General features: G+C 42.5%; 1 protein-coding gene across 2 annotated transcripts in view; it reads right to left on the bottom strand.

Moving 5' to 3' along the window:
• GRB14 (growth factor receptor bound protein 14) overlaps positions 1–23,023 on the bottom strand; it is a 95,702-nt gene that overhangs the window by 46,234 nt on the left and 26,445 nt on the right. For both annotated transcript variants that reach the window (XM_068245627.1, XM_068245626.1), the window contains exons 2-3: positions 11,828–11,984; positions 4,401–4,525 (exon numbers count right to left, since the gene is read on the bottom strand). In XM_068245627.1, the coding sequence (XP_068101728.1) occupies positions 4,401–4,525; positions 11,828–11,984 (282 nt within the window). The remainder of the gene's footprint in view (positions 1–4,400; positions 4,526–11,827; positions 11,985–23,023) is intronic.

Here is a 23,023-nt window from a genome sequence, read left to right as displayed (position 1 = left end):
AGGGGCATTCAGATAAAATCCCTGTATCAACTACGCTAGGACCAAGTAATATCAGCTGTTGATGCCCTTCAGTGCAAGGAAAGTATCCAAGCCCTCTTTAAATGCAGATACAGAATTTGCCATAACTAAATTATTTCACATTTAGTCCCCTTGTCTGTTGTACAGGCCCAGAAACAAAAAGCTCATCTGCTGAGCGTTTGTATTTTCCTCTGAGGTATTTAATGCTTAGTGATGATGGCATAACTCACAACCTCCTACAGTAAGGCACACCTTGTTCAGTAAAATGAGTGAGATTTCAAGGGGTTCTGTAGTGGTGCAATAAAATTGATTTAACATTAATGGTAGCACTCAGACCTGCACAAAGGCCTGATACATTTTTTTTATTAAAACAAGGCACGTAGAGTACAAAATCCAGGTGACCATTGCTGTGTTTGATTAATGTCTTGTCACAGCTACCCATTGAATTGGTAGTATACGTAAAGCACTTCAATCATGGGTTAAAACATGCAACTAGAAACAAAGCCTCTGAGGAATTACAGTCTGCAAGATACAATGAAAACATGTCTGACAACGCCTTATCATCAATGAAGTTATCCTAGCTTCTTTTGTCCTATAGTAATGTCACAATACATTACAAAACACATACAAATGCACATACAAAACACAATAACCCCCCCTACTTTCCAGATCAAAATACAAATAGTGCTGGTAGCAATTATAACGCTTGGTTATGTCATGTACTCCAGGCGCCTGGAAGAAAGGGCATATTGCCACTAATAGAGTATCTGAAAAATGACTCATATTCTGCTACTTAATTCCGATAGTAAAATCAGGGCCGGGACTACACATAGGCTGAGCGGCAGGTCATCAGGTCAGGATGGGGCACTTTCAAAGGCATTTCAATCCATGGGCAGTCCAGAAAAAAAAAGTTTTTTTACCACTGTCCTGAGAGACACAGCTAAGGGAGCGAAGATAAAAAGCTCTTTGTACAGTTGTTCTAAAGACTGCACCTGATAAGGAGTCATACATAGTTTAGATAAGTAAGATTGGTAGACAGTTCCTAGCACACCAGTAAGGGTGCTTAGCTGGTCTGCAAGTTTGTTTGTTTTTTTAACTCTTCTTCACTGACTTCTGTCAGTGATGTCATCCAGCTGCTCCCCCAGTAAGCCACCCAGTCTTGCATGGCTGGCTGATGGAGAATGGAATTCTAACGGGGAAGGTGAAAGGTATGTGCAGTGTGTGTATGTGAGAGAGAGCAGCCCTGTGCCCCTTCCTCCATCCTGAACCTGTGCTCTGGAAGTCAGGGAGACAGGCTGTAAAGGCTTTTGCACTTCCCCCTACCCCCCTCCACTCCTAGTACTGATAAGGACCTGGACTTACCGAAATGACACTGCAGTGTCCTAATGCTGCCATGCTAGAGTAAAGGCAGCCATACATCAACCCATGATGGGCAGATTTCACCAAGAGACAAATCTCTCTCTAATCTGATTAAAGAGAGATTTGTTAGGTGCCCATACACCTCAGACCAATTCTCCATCGATTTTAGCATGACATCTCTTGGGAATCAGACAAGTCTCCAGCTTCTGCTGCATCCGCCGCAACCCCCTAGTGTATAAATGTGCCCCTCAGTGCGTATTTATACATAACCTGTCCTGTGTTGCCCACCGTGCAGTGCCCAGCCATCATCCGCTCCTCCATTTGTGCTTCACAAGCCGCTGGCATTTAGCACGGGTGACATCACACATGCGTCACACACTATATGCTGGTGGCATGTGAGCCACAAATGGAACAGGAAGAAGCTAAAGGTGGATGGGCACCATCTGGTAATCAACACAGGACAGGTAATGTATAAATGCACACATGGGGGCACATTTATACACTTGGGGGAACAGCGCCAGGGGTTTTGTTGCATCCATCACTCGCACCACTTTACAAAGTACATAGTCATGTCACTGACTGTCCTCTGATGAGCTCACTTTCTATTCTCTGCCAAAGTCATAATCTAATCTTCTACCATATTATTATTATGTATTTATATAGCACTAACATATTCTGCAGCACATTACAGAGTACATAGTCATGTCACTGACTGTCCTCAGAGGAGCTCACAATCTAATCCTACCATAGTCATAGTCCTAATACCCTACAATATTATTATTATGTATTTATATAGAACTGACATCTTCTGCAGCACTTTACAAAGTACATAGTCATGTCACTGACTGTCCCCAGAGTAGCTCATAGTATAATCCCTACCATAGTCATAGACAAATAGTATCACTATAGGATTGTTTGGGGGGAAACCAGTTGACTTATTAGCATGTTTTGAAGATGTAGGAGAATATGAAGTATCTGAATGAAATCTGGGGGCACTTATATCTGGCTTCCTATATTGCGGGAACCTATACCTGGAGTGATACTGGGGGCCCCTATACCTGTACCTGGCTACCTATACAAGGGGCATCTATAACTGTCTACCTCTAATGGGGACACCTATACCTGGCTACCTAAAACTCATAGCAACAAAAAGACTTCAAGTGATCTCCACTACTGATGATTACTGTATGTGTGCCATACAGTCCTGTGGAGCAGCTCACTATATACACCACCCTGTAAAGAGGAACAATAACGGAGATGTGGCCAATGGGGGGGGGGGGGGGCACACATGGGCAGCTCAACCTCTGTTGGTGGTAGACCTTGTCCCGGCCCTGAGTAAAATATCGGCAATCTTTACCGATATTTTACTATGACCTAATCTAACCCTACTCTCACACAGAACCTTCCCTCTACTGATTCCTAACCTTAAAGGGAAGGTCCAGGCAAAAAAAAAATGAGTTTCACTTACCTGGGGCTTCTACCAGCCCCATGCAGCCATCCTGTGCCCACGTAAAAATTTCCGTGTTGCACCACTAACGCGTAAAAATGTATGTGTTGATGTTCCTGCACTAGCGGGAATGCGTAAAAACGTATGCAATGCGGCCCCACGACCTCCGAGGTCGGCAAAAACTAAACTAGCTGCCAGTGGGGAACTGGAGCAGCAGTGAGTGACAACAAGGGCACAGGATGGCTGCATGGGGCTGGTAGAAGCCCCAGGTAAGTGAAACTCATTTTTTTTTGCATGGACCTTCCCTTTAACCCCTTCCCCCGATGGTGCCTAAAACTAAACTCCCCCCTGGTGCCTGACCTTACCCCCTCCCCAGTGGGTGGTGCATAACCTCAACCCCCCTCTTCCTTGGTGATGCCTAACTTTAACCTCTAAACACCCCCCCCCCCCCCCCCAACACTCCTAAAAAAAACCTGCCACAAAGCTATCAATCCACAGAAATTTGGATGCTGGAGAGGAGATGCGCAATAAAATAGCGGGCACCAGGGCTACCCACAATGCTAGCCCCCAGCACTCGCTATTTTATCAGGCCCTCCAGGTGCCCAAATGTCCGTGTATTGCCGCCAATCGCAGCTTTTTATATTGCTGCCTATGGCGGTGCCCCTTTTTTTTTCCTGCTTCAGGCTAAGTCATGTACTCTTCAGAGGGCGTGATACGGAAAATAAATTCTGTTGCTTAGGATCAGTGCAGTCATTAGAAATATCGAGGCTGGATAAAACAGGAGAAAAAGGACACAGGGACACCAGGAACCTTAATTCTTTAAGAGTGGATGTCTTCCTATATAAGGCAGGCAAGAACCTTACATGATTTAATTATAATAGAGGTAACACACATATATACATCTAAAAACAAGGGCGCCTCCTATCCTACTGTATCCAGTCATTAGAAAGAAACTTTCTACTTTGTCTATAGCAACCAGACTTAACTTTTCTCCATCAATCAAAGAGAAATCTTACAGCAAAAAATGGAGTTTATACCCTGAGGTCTGGACATAGGTCCTGCAGCAGCAGCAAAAGACTATCACCCACACTCAGGGCCGGATTTCTGGCAAGGCCACATAGGCCATGGCCTAGGGCACCAGAAATTTAGGGGCGGCTCAGTGAGGGGCAGTAAAGCGGTTCTATACAGCCATCCCTACCTACAAGGACAGCTTTAACCTTTGAACTCTGTCCTGTACTTGTGACATCCCTGCAAGTCCTGTAAGCTCTATCCTGCAGGTACACATCAGCCTAACTCACATCGAGACACAATGGGTCCATCATTGACGAGCTGGCAAACATAACATAAAAGTTCTTAAGGAAAAAACGTATAATCTATACGCGTATTACTGAAATAGTTATTGTCTGTGACCTCCAATGATGGAAAGTAAGTAGAATTCTCATTGGGGCACACAGATAACAACCATACAGATGGTATAGTTGGCCTTGGGCGGTAAAAAGTACAAATCCGGCCCTGCCCACACTGTATATGAGTCAGCTTTCTTTTTATACTGATTTACATAACTCTTCTCATTTACCTCAGGATTTCTGAAGAATTCATACTTTGCATAGTATTTTCTGACACAGAATCTACAGTCTTCTTCCATGTCCCACTCTGACTGCACTTCTTCAATAACCATCTCATGATCTTCTATAATTCTTTCTGCAAATAAAACAAATACTGTCACTTCATTTTCCTTATTGGTGGCAAAAGACAACAACCTGGCTGCATTTTCTGAATCAAAAAGAAGTTGCAGGCTTGAAATTCCTACTTTTTATGAAGAAGGCCTCAGCTCACTGAGGCTGGATGGTGTACTGGTTAACCTATAATGGCATGTGTGGGTCAATTTATACTTATCTGGGGCTTCTTCTAGCCCCATGAGGTGCTTGGGGTTCCTCAGTGTCTTCCCTGGCCCCTCCGTTCACTCAGAAATCCTCCCGGTAATTAGACCTGCTGCACTCTCATGCACATGCGCAGCTCGGCCACGTACACTCCAGTCACACTCTTGCAGCCTGGTGCGTTCTGTGCCTGTGCAGTAGTACTGAGTGGTCGCAGACACTCCTGGGCACGGGACAGGGACACATGCAATCCGCGTAGGCACTGAAGACCACGACAGGCCATGACTGACCCACTTTCCGGAAGGATTTCAGAGAGAACGGAGCAGCTGGTGAGGATGGGGAGGGACCCCAAGCACCTATTGTAGCTGAAGAAAGCCACAGGTAAGTATAAATCGGCCCACACACGCCATCTCAGGTACATTTTTTTTCATTATTCAAAAAAAAATTTATTAAGAGATAATAAAGTTGGTCATATAAGCAGATAATCTGTGCCAAATCCTTTAGACAATGGTTTACACGTGTTACAATACATACAGCTTCAATACATATATAAAGAAACAATATACATCACATTGTACAATACAGGTAGAATCTAATATGATATGTGTTTGTTGTTAATTGAGTGAAAAATAGTATAACCGTGTGGGCTAGGGTTCTTTAGAATAATCTCTTGCTTGACTTTTACTTTACCCATTGGGCAGCCAGGCAGAGAGTATCTATCGTTTGTGGGAATACTATGTATTCTAGTGGTACCAGTGGGCCAGAACGGACCCCCACTAGAACGTTGATTTGAGATCTGATTTTATACAACAGTCTAGCTTATAGTGGTTATAGTCTGGAGAAATGTGTTAAATGTAGGTTACGTATGTCCGGATCGGCTGGAACTGATAGTGAGCTAACTTGTTAGACTTTAACAGCAGAAACATGAATATAAACAACAACATGAACATAAACACAACAAGTAGTTGCAGACCCAGGGTTTGGAAAGAAAAGCATACCCAGGGAACGGTCTAATTTGGCACTCTATTCTGTTACTCTAGAAGATTTTATACATTATGTTATCTAGGGTGGGGATACTCAGGTATTATTCATTACATTGATCATTCCAACTTATAGGAATATGGAAATTGGAGTAGTCAATCGCTAGTCTAGCTCTTATTTTTTGTTCTAAAAGGATATTATTTTTCGTATGTGAAAGGAGCAGGTAGGGTAAAATTTTTTCTTGGGATTTCCAATTACTTGTTATTAGATGAAGTGCAGTCAGTATTAGGTGGATGATCGGGGGGCGTATTTTTGAGGGGATTGGCTCTTCCTGTATGAAAAGAAGGGCGAAGTCCGGTTTGAGAATGAAATCTGGTTTATGAATTTTACGGATATATTTTTCTACGTGGTGCCAAAGATGAGCTACTAGTGGGCATTGCCAGAACATGTGTAGGTATGTACCTGCAGAGGAGTTGCATTTCCAACAGATTGGAGAGTTAGTAGCAGAAAATGTGGCTAATTGTCTAGGGGTTATGTACCATTTAAATAGTATCTTCTTTGCCATTTCCCAATGTGAGTTACAACGAGAGATTTTTGATACTAGGGTGTTAGCTGTTATTAATTTGGCAACCGAAATTTCGCTATTGAGGTCTAATGACCACACTGTAGCATACCTGTTAAGGGGGGAGATGGCTCCTGTCGTGAGATGTTTATACCAGACAGAGATACTGCCTTTGAAGTAACCTGAAAAATTTAACATGTTCAAAATAGAAGGGTGGATTTTTGGGGAGGAGATTTTGTCCTTTTTGATTGCATGGATGAGTCTGTGGTATGTAAATGTTTGGGATAGAGGAAGATTGTATTGTGTTTGTAGGTCTGAGAAAGACTTAGGTTGTGAATCTTTGAAAAGATCTTGTAATGATATAACACCTGAGTTTATCCAAGGTTGTAGGTTGATATCAGTGATATAATGTTCAAGGGCTGCGAGGGTAACTGGTAAAGTGGTAGATTCATTGGATGGAGGTGGGTGTTTGGTAAAATATTCCCAGGATCTTAAAGAGGCTTGTATAGATGGATAGGGGGACTGAGGGGGTTTTGCACCTATATATATACTGGTTAGTATAGCTCTTGGATTTGACCCTAAAAGGATCGAGTCAAGTTTGACCCATGGTTTTTGTGAGTGTGTATTCCACCATTGTTTTGTCAATTCTAAATTAGCTGCATGATAGTATCTTTCGATATCGGGCAAACCCATGCCCCCGCGGTGTTTTGGAAGTGTCATTACTTGAAAGAAAGTTCTGATCTTTTTCCCTTGCCATATAAAGGTATTTACAGCTTTTCTCATTTCTATAAACCATGACTTATGAATTGGAATTTGTAAGGTGCGTAGTATATATAAAATTTTGGGTAGTAGGAATAGTTTAAAGGCAGCGATGCGGCCCGACCAAGACATCCAGAATTTTGACATTGAGGTGCATTCCTCTTTGATTTCTGTTAATAGTGGACTAAAGTTGAGTCTAAATAATTCAGATGAGTTATGGGAAAGCTTAATACCTAGGTAAGATACCGCCCCGTCTGCCCAAGAGAACGCGAACATCCTTTTAAGTTGAGATATTGTTTCAGCGGACAAATTCAGGGGAAGTACGTATGATTTATTGTGGTTCAGTTTATAAAGGGAAACTTTGGAGAAGGAGTTCAGGTCTTCTAAGAGGTGTGGAATTGACAATGTAGGGTTTGATATGAGTAAAGCAACATCATCAGCAAACATACTAATCAAGTGGTGGGTGTTGTTAATCTGGATGCCTGAAATTAAGGGATTCAATCTAATTTTTTGGGCGATGGTTTCCATGATTAGGACAAAAATAATAGGGGAGAGTGGGCATCCCTGTCGTGTACCGTTGGTAATGGGGAAGGATTTAGAAATGAAGCCAGCCGCGTTCACTCGGGCAGACGGAGCAGCATAAAGAGCCATAATGGCTGATAATATTGTACCTGAGAATCCAAATTTAGTCAAGGTGGCTCTAAGAAACTGCCAGTGAACTCTGTCGAATGCCTTCTCCGCATCCAAAGTTAGGAGCAGAGAAGGCATCCGACAGAGCTGTGCGTATCTCAATACCGTAGCCACTCGTCTGGTAGCGTCCAGCGCTTGGCGGCCAGGAGTGAAACCCACCTGGTCTTGATCCAACAGAATGGGAGTGTATTTCATCAGCCTGTTAGCCAACAACTTTGCTTATACCTTTGTGTCTGAATTTAATAATGAGATTGGCCTGTAGTTAGACGTTAATGTTTGGTCTTTTCCAGGTTTGGGAATGACCGTGATAATGGCTTGTAGGTGTTCTTCTGGGATTGCACCTGAGCTGGCATAATTATTGAATAGGTCTGTGAGTAAAGGTGCGATGCTAGGGTTGACAGCTAAGTAGAATTCATTGCTGAATCCGTCAGGACCTGGTGTTTTGTTACGCTTAAGTGATTTGATTGTTGAGGTGATTTCTTCGGTTTGGAACGGAGAATTGAGGTGCTCCAATTGTAAAGGGGTAAGAGAGGGTAAATTAATAGCGTTTAAGAATTCAGAAATAGAGTTTTCAGTGGGTTGGTGAGTGGAATTGTCAGATTGCAGGTTGTAAAGAGTAGCGTAATAGTCACAAAATGCATCTGCAATTAATTTGGGGTTAGTTATTTGTTTATTAGAAATGGGGTGTCTAACTGAGTGTATTTTTGTTCTAACCTGTTTCGATTTTATAATTCTTGCTAGATATGATCCTGTCTTATTGCTTAAAGAATAGGTATCTAGGTTTAATTTCTGTCTTAGATATTCATATTTAGATTGTAGGATAGTGTTTAGTTCCTGTCTCAGGTTAAATAATTGCCTTTCTTTCTCTATGGTGGGGGATTGTTTATGTTGTTTTTCCTGTTCTTGAATTTGTTTTAGCAGTGAATTATATTTCTCTGTCCGTTTTCTTTTCTCAAAGGCTCCTTTTCTTATTAGTATACCTCTGGTATAAGCTTTTAGTGCTGCCCAGATCACATCTACACCCATATCAGGAGTGCGGTTCAGTTGTATGAATGAATTAATATCAGACTTTAAACTGTCAGCAAAGTTGTTGTCTAACAATAAGGAGGTATTTAATCTCCAAAGAGGGGGTTTCGTATTTGACAGGTTACCGTCTAATATTATATGGATTGGGGCATGGTCCGACCATGTCTTGGTATCAATAAAGGAATCTGAAACTTTTTGCAATAGCATTTTGTCAGTTACAAATAGGTCGATTCTAGAGTACGTTTTATGTACTGGGGAGAAAAAGGTAAAGTCTTTGGCTGAGGGATTGAAAATGCGCCAAGGATCGAATAAATCGTGCCACTGTAGTTGTTTATCTATAGTAGCTATATGGTGGCGAGCCTTAGAGGTTGTATCAGTAGGTGAGGGGCAGGCATTAAAGTCGCCTCCTATCAATAACTGACCCTTCTGAACTGATTTAGCCTTTGCAAAGAGTTTTTGGTGGAAGGTTTTTTGAGCATTGTTTGGGCCATATACGACGACCAGTGTCATTGATTGGTCGTTGATGTAACCAATGAAGATCAGAAATCTGCCATTAGTATCTCTGATGATCTCAAGGGTATTAACTTTAAGATCCTTGTGGAATGCCATCATGACACCTCGTTTTTTCTTTGAAAAGGTACTATGGAGAATCGTTGGGTATTGTTTATTTACACATAAATGTGTATCTTTCTCTACCAAATGAGTCTCTTGTGCAAAAATAATTTGGGAGTTATGCTGTTTGATCTCATTCCACAAGAGGTATCTTTTGTATGGTGAATTTAACCCACGAACATTAATAGATGTAATCTTTAGAGACATATTAATGACAAGTCAGCGCGTACATTGCTATATAAAACCTCAGGTGAACAATAGGTGCCATAACGCTATACTGCTCCCTTTTGCAACAAAGAGGGATTAAGTATACGATGGGAGAACCATTGGTTGGTTCACTTTGTATTAGGTCTGCAAACCTTGGGTACAGGAAACATGTTTTAATGCTTAGCAAAAAAAAACTGTTTAACAAGAAACCGTATAACTTATACTCAACTCTGGAAACACAAAAAGAAGCTTTGAGAGCAAGCTTGGTTTGCTCTCCTTGTACAAGCATAGCACTAGTAACAGCTATTAGTGCAAGATGCCGAGTCGAAAATAGAACAAATTGTTCCTTGTTCTACACACTGGGGGAAGAACAGGTAAGTACCTGCGGGAGTGTCAGTTGTAGAGGTGGACACTGCCGAAGAAATACTGGAGTTAGGCCCAATAAGTGCGGGCCCCGGCTTATGATGTTGCAAGGCGCCAGTCTTGGTTTATCTTTGAGGAGGGGACATTCCTTAAAGGAGTATTGGGATCTTCCTGGATATTTATTTTCAGGGTTTTCAATAGGCTGCGGCCTGCTGCGATGGAGGGGATGATATGCTGTTGCCCTTGGATAGTAAAGATGATCTTTGTGGGGAAGCCCCATTTGTATGGCACATTCGCTGCTCTTAAAGCTGAAGTGATTGGCTGAAGAATCTTCCTAAGTTGTAGTGTCTGTTGGGATAGGTCAGCAAACACTTTGATTTTCTCAAAGGGTTCAGGGAGTGTATTGTTCTTACGTATTGAGAAGAGTAGGTTATCTTTAACATGATAGCAAAGGTATCTCACGATCACGTCTCTGGGCACATGCGCTGGCAGGTAGGTTGGTTTGGGCAGGCGATGGGCCCTGTCTATTATGAGTTCAGTATCACTGACATTGGGTAAGGCAGATTTAGTAATTTGCTGGATGTAAGGTCTCAGTTCGTTGGTGGGAACATTCTCTGGGATGCCCCTAAACTTGATGTTATTTCTCCTTGATCTGTCCTCTAGGTCTGCTGATTTGGACTTGAGCCATTTAATGTCAGTGGTCTGCGCTTCAGAGACGTCCACCATGACGTTATGCTCTTTTATGATCTCGGTGATTTTGTTCTCTATCCCATCTACTCTGTCACCCAGATCAGTTATATCGTTCTGTAAGGATTTGGATAAGTTGGCAAAATCTGATAGCAGGGAGGTTCTAAATGAGAATAGAATCTCTTTAATAAAGGCCTGCGATGCAGCTTGGTCTGTGGCTGGGAAGTCTGCAAAAATGGCCGCTGCTTGTGTGATGCAGGGAGGGTCTTTATCTCTTACCGTGCTCTCTGCGTCTTTTCCTTCCACCCGAAGTTTGGATCTCGCCGGGCTTTTGAAGGGAGAGGACTCGGGTGAGATTAACGGCTGGACGTCCTCTAGGTCCTGATGAGCGCCGGTGATGTTTGTCTGCTTTGCGCTGGGTGGTTCAGTGTGACGGGCGCCATCTTGGGTTCTCCGGGCAGGCTTGCTCCGAAGTAATCCGTGAGTTTATGCGGTTTTAGAATACCGAGTTTGCGCTTTTTAGTGCTGTCCTGCTCAGTCTCCATCTCCTCTTGTGTGCTGTGAGTGTCGGGAGCGGAATGCGCCATGGTTTGTGCCGGGTTAGATTCGCCGGAGCGGGAGCTGCTCTATCTGGCATCCGTGCTGCCTGATGTCGCGGCCACGCCCCCCCATCTCAGGTACATTTTAAAGGTTCTGCTTCTGACTGGGTAAGAATCTTGACTCTTCCTGTTCAGTAAGTCAGCACCTATTCCGTAAAAAGACATTTGACAAAACTCTCTAACACTGCTACTGCCTACTGAGTGAGCCCCTAGTGGCTGCAGCTCAGGAAAAAAAGCATCTTTGTTTAAACACAAATCCCCATCCCTCTTTACTAATCTAATATCCCTCTTTTTGTCTGATATACAGAACTGTATAAATAAGTGTATTTGCCTACTAAAGTGATAGTGTGCTAAATGACATTGTTAAATTTTAAGTTCAATGTCTAATTATTGTCTTGCTTAGATCCAAAAACTAACCTTGGTTGGAATGGGAACCAGTAGTGGACACGGCAGCAGCAATACATTGAACTACAGATAAACAAGAATGAACAACAATCCTCTACTGTCTATTTACTATATTGCTGCATTTTAACAAAGCACCTTTATAACAGATCATGTCCAAAAAAGATAGTTAACACACTTCTCTCTCTGCCTAGCGGTTCAATATTATATTATAGACAACACAAAAAAAAAATCAGACCTAGACATAGGGAAGAGAGATGTTCGAACACTGTCCAGTTTTGATCGTCGATGTAGTGGTTCTTTTGGATCAGCAGTTGGCACAGTTTGAGAGCTGTTATGTCATGTGGCACTTCTAAGGCTCTGCTGGTGCCGTCTTCACTGAAGACTTTAATCACCTGCAATAATAAACAATAGTATTTCTGAGAACATAATTGTTTATAGCTCTATAGTCAATAAATATTCCAGCATATTTAAAGCAACATTAAAGCAAAAAAAAACCTTTGATATAATGAATTGTATGTGGAGTACGGATAATAAATAGAACATTAGTAGAAAAGAAAAATCTCATATTTTTCTTTTTAGTAATATAGTTTTTTTTTTGTTTTTTTTTTCTTTATAACGTTGCATCATCCAGTCACATTTGCAGTTTTAAAACCACACTCATATGCTCATATGCAATTAGATTTTTCTCCTGACTTTTATCCTAGAGGATATTTTTACAACTTGTCAATGAACCATTTTAGCCCACGGGTATTTTTCACCTTATGGACAAGAGGAATTTTCACATTTCAGCGCTCCTCCTTTTCATTCCCCAATAACTTATCACAACAAAATGATCTATACCTTGTTTTTTTTTTTGCCACCAATTAGGCTTTCTTTGGGTGGTACGCTAAGAATTATTTTATTCTAAATGCATTGTAATGGAAATAATAAGAAAAAAAATGGGAAAAAAATCATTATTCCTCAGTTTTCAGCCATTATAATTTTAAAATAAAATATACTACTGTAATTAAAATCTACACATTTTATTTGGCCATTTGTCCTGGTTATTGCAACATTAAAATGATATACCTTGTATAATGTATGGTGACAATATTTTATTTGGAAATAAAGGTACATTTTTTCAGTTTTACATCCATCCCTAATTTTTAGCCCGTAATTTAATAATAATATGCCCTCTTGACCTACATATTGAAAACATTTTATTCCCTAAAGTCAGTAGGTGTAATTTTACTATTTGGCCACAAGATGTCCCCGATCAGTACTTCCTATTTGCGTACAATAAGTACGCTTTAGGAAGTAATGTGTTACTACATTGTAACAAGGGAAGTGACGCAGGCATCAATGGATGCCTGCGATCACGGTGGCCTAAAGGGGAGATTGATAAATGGCAACTTTGTTCCCATTCATAAATCTAACGAATGGCAGCAGTAAGAGGAGCAGTAAAACGGGAGGAAGCGCGGCAGCTCTATTTAAGAATGAACACTGTTTTTGAACTAAAACAGTGTTCATTTTCGGTGGTAATGTACGGATTGGCTCAAGAGACTTTTGTTCCCTGCAACCAATCCCCCCTGTTGCCTGCAACATCGCGATTGCGGACATCTGCCCACACAACGTGACTATCTGTGGCTGTAGCAGCTGCCGCTGTGGATGTGAGGCTGCCTTTTAAACCTCAAGCAATAAACAAAATACTCAACATAATTGTTAGAGTACTTTATCACTACTTTTTGGTGCTTTTTCTATTGTAAAGTGCTGGAATATTATTTTAAAAAGAAGATGAAAAAGTACGGTATCTCCTAGGAGAAAACTCAGGAGGAAAAGTTAATTGCATATGGGCCTCTGTCTTTTAAACTATAAAACAAAGCAGAAATAATGACCCATTGAACTTTCCTGCAGTAAAACCTCATCCCAAGCTGCCTCTCACTGTTTCTTGGCTGTTTAAGTGCCTCAGAAAACAGGACTGTATTCAACCAAGTTGGGTCAAATAACTCAGAGAATCTCTTTTGCATAGATAACAAGTGAAGTTGTTTAACTCTTCCTGTACTGGAAAACAATATGAGACTCTTTTCTTTGCTACTAAAGTTCTATTTCTTACAGGGCCAGATTTTCCATAAGGCACTGTAGGCACTTGCCGACACGCGCCTTATGTGGAAGAGGTGACTGCTCCTCAGATCACTGATCACCTCAGGAGCTTACACCCTAATCCGTGTCTCATGTCACTAAGATTAATATGAGCCAGTGATTAGAGTGTAAGATTCTAAGGACAGTTACTGACATAAGGCAGAAATTCGAGTTTGGAATATTTCTTACTTGGGGTGTGACCTGTGTTCAGGGGTGGAGCTTAGGGCGCCAGAAAACCTGTGTCTACAGGCCTCTAAGTGGTAAATCCGGCCCTGAATTCTTAGCTGTACTACAGATACAATTAACCTGCTGGGCGGTCTGGACGAGCTCAGCTCGTCCAGTACCGCCGGAGCCTGCCGCTCAGGCCCTGCTGGGCCGATTTGGCTCAAGTAAAAAGCAGCACACGCAGCCGGCACTTTTCCAGCCGCGTGTGCTGCCTGATCGCCACCGCTCTGCGGCGATCCGCCGCGAGCAGCGGCGAAAGAGGGTCCCCCCAGCCGCCTGAGCCCAGCGTAGCCGGAACAAAAAGTTCCGGCCAGCGCTAAGGGCTGGATCGGAGGCGGCTGACGTCAGGACGTCGGCTGACGTCCATGACGTCACTCCGCTCGTCGCTATGGCGACGAGGGAAGCAAAACAAGGAAGGCCGCTCATTGCAGTTTATTCTGGGCGCCGGAGGCGATCGGAAGAACGCCTCCGGAGCGCCCTCTAGTGGGCTTTCATGCAGCCAACTTTCAGTTGGCTGCATGAAATAGTTTTTTTTTTATAAAAAAAAACCCTCCCGCAGCCTCCCTGGCAATCTTAATAGAACGCCAGGCAGGTTAATTATCTCATAAGTTTATTTTTGCTTCCGGTTTACTTTAAAGCATACCTGTAGTGAAATGTGTCATAATGAGATAAAATATGAGGGAACATATAGTACTAGACCTAGCAAGAAATTATCTGAAATCCCTTTCTGTTTTCCATTACAACAATAGTTAAAAACTTGAGTTGTTATCTATGCAAAAGAGCTCATTGACAGCTTGTCGAATTCACTCTGGGTTATCTGAAAAGTAAACAGAGGTTAAAACAGTTGAGAAAGGCCTTCTAATGAGGTTTAAGTGCAGGAAAGTTCAAAGGGAATTTACTTCTCTTTTTCTTTCAGCTTAATAAGGCAGAGTGTGGATTCTAAACAGCAACTGTAACAGTCAGATGCAAGCTTAAAAAGTATGCCGGGAAAATTCAAATAAAATTAGGAGATTGGTTTCCATGTTACTAATGTTCTATTTATCATCCATAATACACATAGAATTCATTATTCCATAGGATTATTTCCCCTTCAGGTTCAGTTTAAGGTGTGTGACTTTACTATGTATTCAGCAAGGCTTGGTGTACAGAGGCGCCAGAGTAGAATAAAAACGTTTAAAAAAACGTTTTTAAACGTTTTTATTTTACTCTGGCGCCTCTGTACACCAAGCCTTGCTGAAATCTTGATTCCACCCTCGGTGGAGGGGTGCTACCCCGTTTCCTAGCTACAGAGAGCGACATCTTAAAAACCTGAGTGGGGTCAGGTTCTAATACTTCCCACCTGCACTTAAAAGTGGTTGCCTATGGGTAACCCATGTATGTGAGTATATCTAAATATTTTGCTTTTAACCACAAACAACTTAACAATACTACACCATATTGGGCTCTCGATTTCTCTTTGTTCTTCCAAGCTTACTATGTATTCAGTCAGTGAACAATAGACTTAAAGCAGATCTGAAGTCAGAACTTCCCCTCTGCTCTTAAAGATAAGTAACAGCATAATAACCTTGTAAGAAAACATTTATTTGTTACAGCTGATAAAAATCCTGCAATAAATCTGCAGTGTGTCTACTTCCTGCTTTCATGGAAGCAGACATAGGGTTAACATTCCTGAGCTAACACAGCTGAGAGGTCAAATTACGGTGGTGATTAGTCACAGATGAGGGGGAATTTGAAAGGCTAAACTCTCTAAATACATAAAGGGTGCATTTCTCTCTGTTTTCCGTCTGTCCTGGGCAAGAGTTCAGGTCCACTTTAAGCAATTTCCTTCGATTAATTTTATAGCATGCTGTACAATACAAGACAATCATTCTATTATTTGTATGTTCCATGTGTTCCATGCTTCTCACATGTATACACTGGCAAGGTCCTTATAGGATGAGAATTAATACAGCTGTACGCTCCCACAAGCAAACATGATGTAACTGTCACTGACTGTTGCTGCTAGGTAGTCAAATGGATTTGGGAGTCTTGTCTTCTGCTAAGTGCCTGAAAGGGATAAGCAAGCTTATGACATAATATACAAAAAATGTCCCGATAAGTAATTATTGAATGATGTGATATTTTTCCATGTCTGATTCTTTTTTTTTTTTTTTTTAATTCTTTATTTTAGTGTTATATTAATATTTTTTACAATTAGCATTTCAAGTTTCAGGAAAGCATACATTTGAACAAAGGTGATCTTCCAAAAATGTGAGACATTAGGAGACGCAGCTCCATTGCACAGTAAATAAGAAATAGATACACCAAAGATAAGAAAAGGCTTAATGCTAAAATCCTGATTTGATCAGCTACTGTGGATTTTATTATGCATAAGAAATATAGCAATTAAGGAACAATACTATTTAAACCTATAACTCAACATCAGTTGGGCACACATTTTGTGTGTCCTGGTTAGGAATGGCATGTCGTCTCCTCTCCCCCCCTATTTCATCCATGTATTTTGAAAAAGATCCTCCGTAGTCAACTCCAAGGTATACCCAGTGTCTTGCGATGCCACATCTTTTCATATCAGGTCAAGCCCTCCAGTACTTTATTAAAATCCCCTGACTCTCTAAACACACTCCAGTACGACCATGTTTTGCGAAAGACTTCTGTTCTGTTCAGAACAGAGTGAGTTAGATTTTCCATTGCATAGATATGATCTAATTCTGTAATTAATTCGCTCGAGCTAGGCGGAGTAACGTCTCGCCATTTTCGTACTAAAAGGCATTTAGCTGCATTTAATATATGTCGAACTACCGATTTTTTATATGCCTTCATTGACCAAGAGTTATGATGTAGGAGGTAGAATTCGGGGGAGAATGGTACCTCTCGTTCTGTAACGTGCTTCAGAAGCCTTTCTATTTTTCCCCAGAATTCTGCTATAAGTGGGCATGTCCACATAAGATGCATAAGCGAGCCAACTTCCCTGCCACATCTCCAACATCTATCATCTAGTTCTGGAAAAAGGTTGTGTAGTTTAAGGGGTGTGTAATACCATTGAGACAGGATTTTGTAGTTGATCTCTTGTATTTTGGCCGATAAAGAGGTCTTATGGGCATATATACACATTCTTTCTTGTTGTGCTGGGGTGAAGGTTTTGCCAATATCCCTTTCCCACTTCTCGAGGAGTGGCGCACACTGCTCCTGTGGCGTAATTAACATAAGATAGATCTTGGATAAAGTTTTTTCCATCGGGACTGAACCCGAGCATAGATCCTCAAATTCAGTCTTTTTTCTCATCTGCGAGGGCTGCACCCCTAAATGTCTTAACATATATCTAATTTGGAAGTATCCCCACCAGTCTAGTTCTGGTTTCCCATATGCTCGTCGAATGTCTGTCAGGGTCAGCCATGCTCTCTCTCCCACAATGTTAGATAAATTCAAAAATTTTAGCTCTCTCCAGACTCCACCTGCACGTGTCCCGCTTATATTTGGAAGATTTGGATTGTCAATTAAGGGCAACAGAGGGGAAGGCCATGGCGAGATCGCCATTAGCTTCCTCACTTTAGCAAATACTTGGATTGTATGAGTACACAGGGGAGGAAGAGGCCATTTTTTTGAGGTAGATTTGGTTAGCCACATTAAGTTGCATAGGCTATAAGTTGAGAGATCCTGTTCCAATATTGTCCATTGTTTGGATGGAGCATGTCTGACCCAGTCCACCGCTCTGGTAAGGACCGCGGCAAAGCAGTAATAGGTTACATTTGGTACCGCCAGCCCCCCGTTTTGCTTGGGTCTATACAGGGTGTCCCTTTTAATTCTAGGGTGTTTACCTTTCCAGATATATTTATTAAATGTCGACTGAGCCTGTTGTAGGAATGTCATCGGGATTGGAATCGGGAGGGTTTGGAAGAGATATAACAGTCTGGGCATAAGATTCATTTTTATAACTGCAATTCTGCCTAGCCACGAAAGCTGGGGGAGATCCCACTTCTTTAAATCTGCCTTCATTTGCTGTAAAATAGGCAGGAAATTGTGTATATAGACATCACTCAAGGAGTCGGAGATATTTGTCCCAAGGTATCGTATGTGTAAATGTTTCCACTTAAACGGGAAGCTCTGTTCTAAGTGTTTTTTAACCCCACTTGTCAGTCCCACGTTGAAGGCCTCACACTTGTCATAGTTGATCTTAAAATATGAAAACTTACTAAAGGTGTTAAATTCAGCAAGAAGGTTAGGGAGCGTAATCAATGGATTAGTTAGAAAAAATAACAAGTCGTCTGCGTAGGCAGCTACTTTATGTCCTGTCGTACCAATTTCAATGCCCTTTATGTCTTCATTTGATCTCACATGACACAGAAATGGTTCTAACGCCAATGCAAAAATTAAAGGTGATAGGGGGCAACCCTGTCTAGTGCCATTCCTTATTATAAGGGGATCAGATAGGAGACCGTTAACTTTAATTCTTGCTGTGGGGCGTGAGTATAATGCATCAATACAAGACATCAAGCGTTCTCCAATATTTATTTTGTGCAGAACAGTTCTAATCCATTGCCAGCTCACCCGGTCAAATGCCTTCTCCGCATCTGTGTAAAGCAACATACAGGGGATTTTCTTTAACCGGGCGAGCTGGAGCAGATCCAGAGCCCTAATGGTATTGTCTCTAGCTTCCCTATGGGGCACAAAACCCACCTGGTCCCAGTGTATAAGGTGCCCCAAGTGTTCTGCCAGTCGATTAGCTATGATTTTGGAAAAAATCTTAAGATCTAAATTTAGCAGGGATATTGGGCGATAGCTACCACATGCAGCAGGGTCCTTTCCTGGTTTTGCTATCACGGTGACATGGGATTCCAGCGTCTGAAGAGGTAACGCTACATTTTGATCGCTATCTGCAAGGGCATTGAACATTTTACAGAGGTAGGGGGCTAGTAAGTCTTTATACCTTTTGTAATATTCGATAGGGTAGCCGTCAGGGCCTGGTGCCTTACCAGGTTTAATGCCTGCTATTACTTTTCTGACTTCTGTCTCTGAAAACGGCGCTTCCATCTCTTTAATCATGTCTGCCGTTAATTTAGGCATGTTAGCCTGATCAAGGTATTGGTTCATGGCAAGCGTGAGGTCTCCCCGTCTGCTATCTCCTGATGTCTGTTTTAGGTCATATAGTTTAGAATAAAATTCTCGAAATCCCCGGGCAATGGACTCACTTCGGATGTGTTTATTACCTCTTGAGTCTACAATTTGTGCTACATACGTTTTTTGTTGTTGCTGTTTTAAGGCTCTGGCTAGCAGCTTTCCGGGCTTATTACCATGCATAAAAAAGATATGTCTGCATCGGTGTGCAGCTTGTTTCGCGTTGTCTTGCAGTAGTGCATTAAGCTTTTTTCTGGTAGCCAACAATGAGATCAGGCTGTCTTGGGAAAGGGTTTGTTTATGTCTACACTCCAGCTGTCTTATCTCTTCCAAAAGTCTGATTAGAGCCTCCGCTCTTTCTTTTTTTCGTTTAGTGCCCAATTTGATTAATGTTCCCCTGAGGACACATTTGTGAGATTCCCACAGGACTGGAAGTGACACCTCCCCTGTATCATTTAGGCGAAAGAATTCCTCAATTTGTTGGGCTACCTTATTCGCGACTTGACAGTCTTGCAGTAAGGAGGTATTCATTCTCCATGTAAAAGGTTTACCTCTTTTAGTTGTGGCATTCAGTGTTGCGCTAACCGGCGCATGGTCGGAATAAGATATTATTCCAATCTCTGATTGTATATGCTCAGAAAGCAGGTTATGGGAGAGTAGAATATAGTCGATACGCGAGTATACGTTGTGAACCGAGGAGTAGAATGAGTAGTCCTTGTCCATGGGATGTGTCAACCTCCAAACGTCTACTAACTGTCTCTCATGGAGTGCTTTTTTCACCTTGTTAAGCCTGGAGTAGGAAATAGCGGATTTACCTTGGGATGTATCTAGGTTGGGATTTAAAGGCAAATTCAAGTCTCCGCCCAGGATGACACTGCCCTCAGCAAATGAGTCTAGTTCTAATAGCAATTTTATTATGAATTTGTCCTGCTCATAATTGGGTGCATAAATCGAGCCCAGAGTGTATTTTTGTTCATTAATTAGACATTTTAGGAACACGAATCTACCATTAGGGTCTACCAGCCTTCCTAACTCCGACACAGTTAGGTCTCTGCTGATGAGTATTGCAGTCCCTTTTGTTTCCATGTCTGATTCTTAACCAGCTGAGCGGTCTGGACGAGCTCAGCTCGTCCAACACCGCCAGAGGCTGCCGCTCAGGCCCTGCTGGGCCGATTTTAATGAAATAAAAAGCAGCACACGCAGCCGGCACTTTGCCAGCCGCATGTGCTGCCTGATCGCCCCTGCAGCGCGGCGATCCGCCGCGTGCATCGGCGAAAGAGGGTCCCCCCAGCCGCCCGAGCCCAGCGTAGCCGGAACAAACAGTTCCGGCCAGCGCTAAGGGCTGGATCGGAGGCGGCTGACGTCAGGACGTCGGCTGACGTCCATGACGTCACTCCGCTCGTCGCCATGGCGACGAGGTAAGCGAAACACGGAAGCCCGCTTATTGCGGCCTTCCGTGTTACTTCTGGCCGCCGGAGGCGATCGGAAGAATGCCTCCGGAGCGCCCTCTAGTGGGCTTTCATGCAGCCAACTTTCAGTTGGCTGCATGAAATAGTTTTTTTTTTATTTAAAAAAACCCTCCCGCAGCCTCCCTGGCGATCTTATAAGAACGCCAGGGTGGTTTTAATTAAAAGCTCTTTCATATTAGCATCATAGTGCACATGTACACATACAGCACTGCACACATCTGCAGCCTCTTATGTCTCTCCTCGCCCTCCAAACTGCATCAGAAATGTAAAACTGAACCTCCTGCCTAGGATGTCTGGATAGAGAGATGGACCCTGAGATAGATCTCTCTGATTGAATCTGATAAAAAGAGAGCCTGTCCACAGTGGCATACCGTAACTAAGGTACTATGCAGGGGCGTAACTAGAAATCACTTGGCCCCCCTGCGAAACTTTGGATGGGGCCCCCTCCCGCCAACCCCCACCCCCTGCTTTCTGCACAAGTAAACTGAGAACCAATGTTATTCAATTGGCTAAAGCATGTTTTGCCCATGCAGATAAAAACTGACAGCAGTGAAGCATTGCAGGCATTTTCCTCATCAATTACATTAGTTGTGATAAAACGTGCATATTTTCACTCATACAGACACACATGGTGTACAGAAAACGCATACGGAAAACTGACAGACCAGTGTGCTCCCAGCCTCTGCTTATTACACTCACTCTGTCCATCTCTGATGGAACATAATTGTCTCTGCAGACTTCTCCAGCATCACTACAGAACACAGCACTTGGGGAGGGGTAGAGAGGTTTTGGGCTGGGCGCTGTACAGAGGAGCCTGCTGCACACTGAATAGGGACTATCTACAAATCTCTGTCTACAACACTTTGTATGATTTGTTATCAGTAGCTGAGCAGATGCAGTCATTAGAACAGTTGTGCAGAGAATAGAAAAGTTTTACTCTCTGTACCCACAGTTATCAGTCTCTCAGGATGGGGCCCCCTGTGGCTTCTGGGCCCCCCTGTGGCTGCATCCCTTGCGGGGTCTATTGTTAAGCCCCTGGTACTATGGGCCCTGGTTTTACAATAGGGCCCTCCCCCCCAGCTCTCTTTACATAACAATTCATACGGCGCATCAAATCTGCCAAGGACTACCACAATGTTAGAGGTGCAAGAAGGGCATGGGAAGCAGTTTGTTAATGATTACTACTATTCAAAGCACCTATAGAAGTGATTATTACCAGCACAGGACCAATAGAGAGCTAATACTGCAGTTGAGGGAGGGCCCGTCTGGCCCAATGGCCCCAATGGGGTCGCAACCTCTGCACCCCCTATTGCTACGCCACTGCCTGTCCATACACCACAGACCAATAGATTTCAGCACTATTACTATGCAGAAGCCGCCAAAGGTGGATTGTGGTGTCCACTGCTTAGAATTGCTTCTACTTAGGGATGGTCAGAGATGCCAATTTCAGATTCCACAGAAATCCAGATTTCCACCAATGACGATTACCGATTCCGTGGATTTCCGGTTTTGTGATTTTTTGCATTCTCTGATTGGCCAAATACTTCCAAGTTGACTCTACATTCTCTGATTGGTTCATTGCTTCCGAGTTCTGTGATTGGGCTAAAATTACTGTGTTGCAGTTGTGCAGTATTTCCATGGGAATGCCGATTTCCGAATCGATGCCCAACAAAAACCTTTCCCTATTGATGCCCAAGAAGAACCTTCCCCTATTGATGCTCAAGAAGAACCTTCCCCTATCACTGCCCACCAAGAACCCTTCCCTATTGATGACTAACAAGAACCCTTCCCAATTGATGCCCAACAAGAACCCTTCCCTATTGATGCCTAACTAGAACCCTTCCCTATTGATGCCTAACTAGAACCCTTCCCTATTGATGCCTAACTAGAACCCTTCCCTATTGATGCCTACAACTAACCACCCCCCATCTACTCCTAACACTAATCCACACCTGCAGTACATATACCTAAAACCAAAAAAACGCTATGTTAAAAATCCACTAATAGTGGTTACAGCAATAAATAAAAATAGTGGGTCCCAGGACCGCCATTAAACAAAGTATACTATACACTATAGACAGTGGGTGCAAGCTGCTGTAACCGCAATTAGTGGCTTTTTTACATTGGCGCCCATGACCACGCAAAGTGACCAGTCTATTTAACCACTTGAGGACCAGAGGTTTATATCCCCCTAGTGACCAGGCTATTTTGTACAATTTGGCACTTCACAACCAACGGTTTATTGCTCGTTCATAAAACTTGGCACCCAAATGAATTTTACCCCCTTTTCTTCTCACTAAAAGAGCTTTCTTTTGGTTGTATTTTATTAGTGCTGCAACTTAAAAATGTATTAAAAAATGTTAAATTGTTTTGAATAAAAAAACGCTATTTCTTATTACCCTCCCCCCCCCCCCCCAAATTAGCCCTACATTACATTACATGCACTACACAATACAATATATATAAATAGATATATGGCTGTGCCAGGGATTAGATTGTGAGCCCCT

Source organism: Hyperolius riggenbachi, chromosome 7, assembly GCF_040937935.1.
Source record: "Hyperolius riggenbachi isolate aHypRig1 chromosome 7, aHypRig1.pri, whole genome shotgun sequence".
NCBI lineage: Eukaryota > Metazoa > Chordata > Amphibia > Anura > Hyperoliidae > Hyperolius > Hyperolius riggenbachi.
The sequence above is the reverse complement of the archived record's forward strand: the minus strand, read 5'-3'. Positions and strand labels throughout refer to the sequence as shown.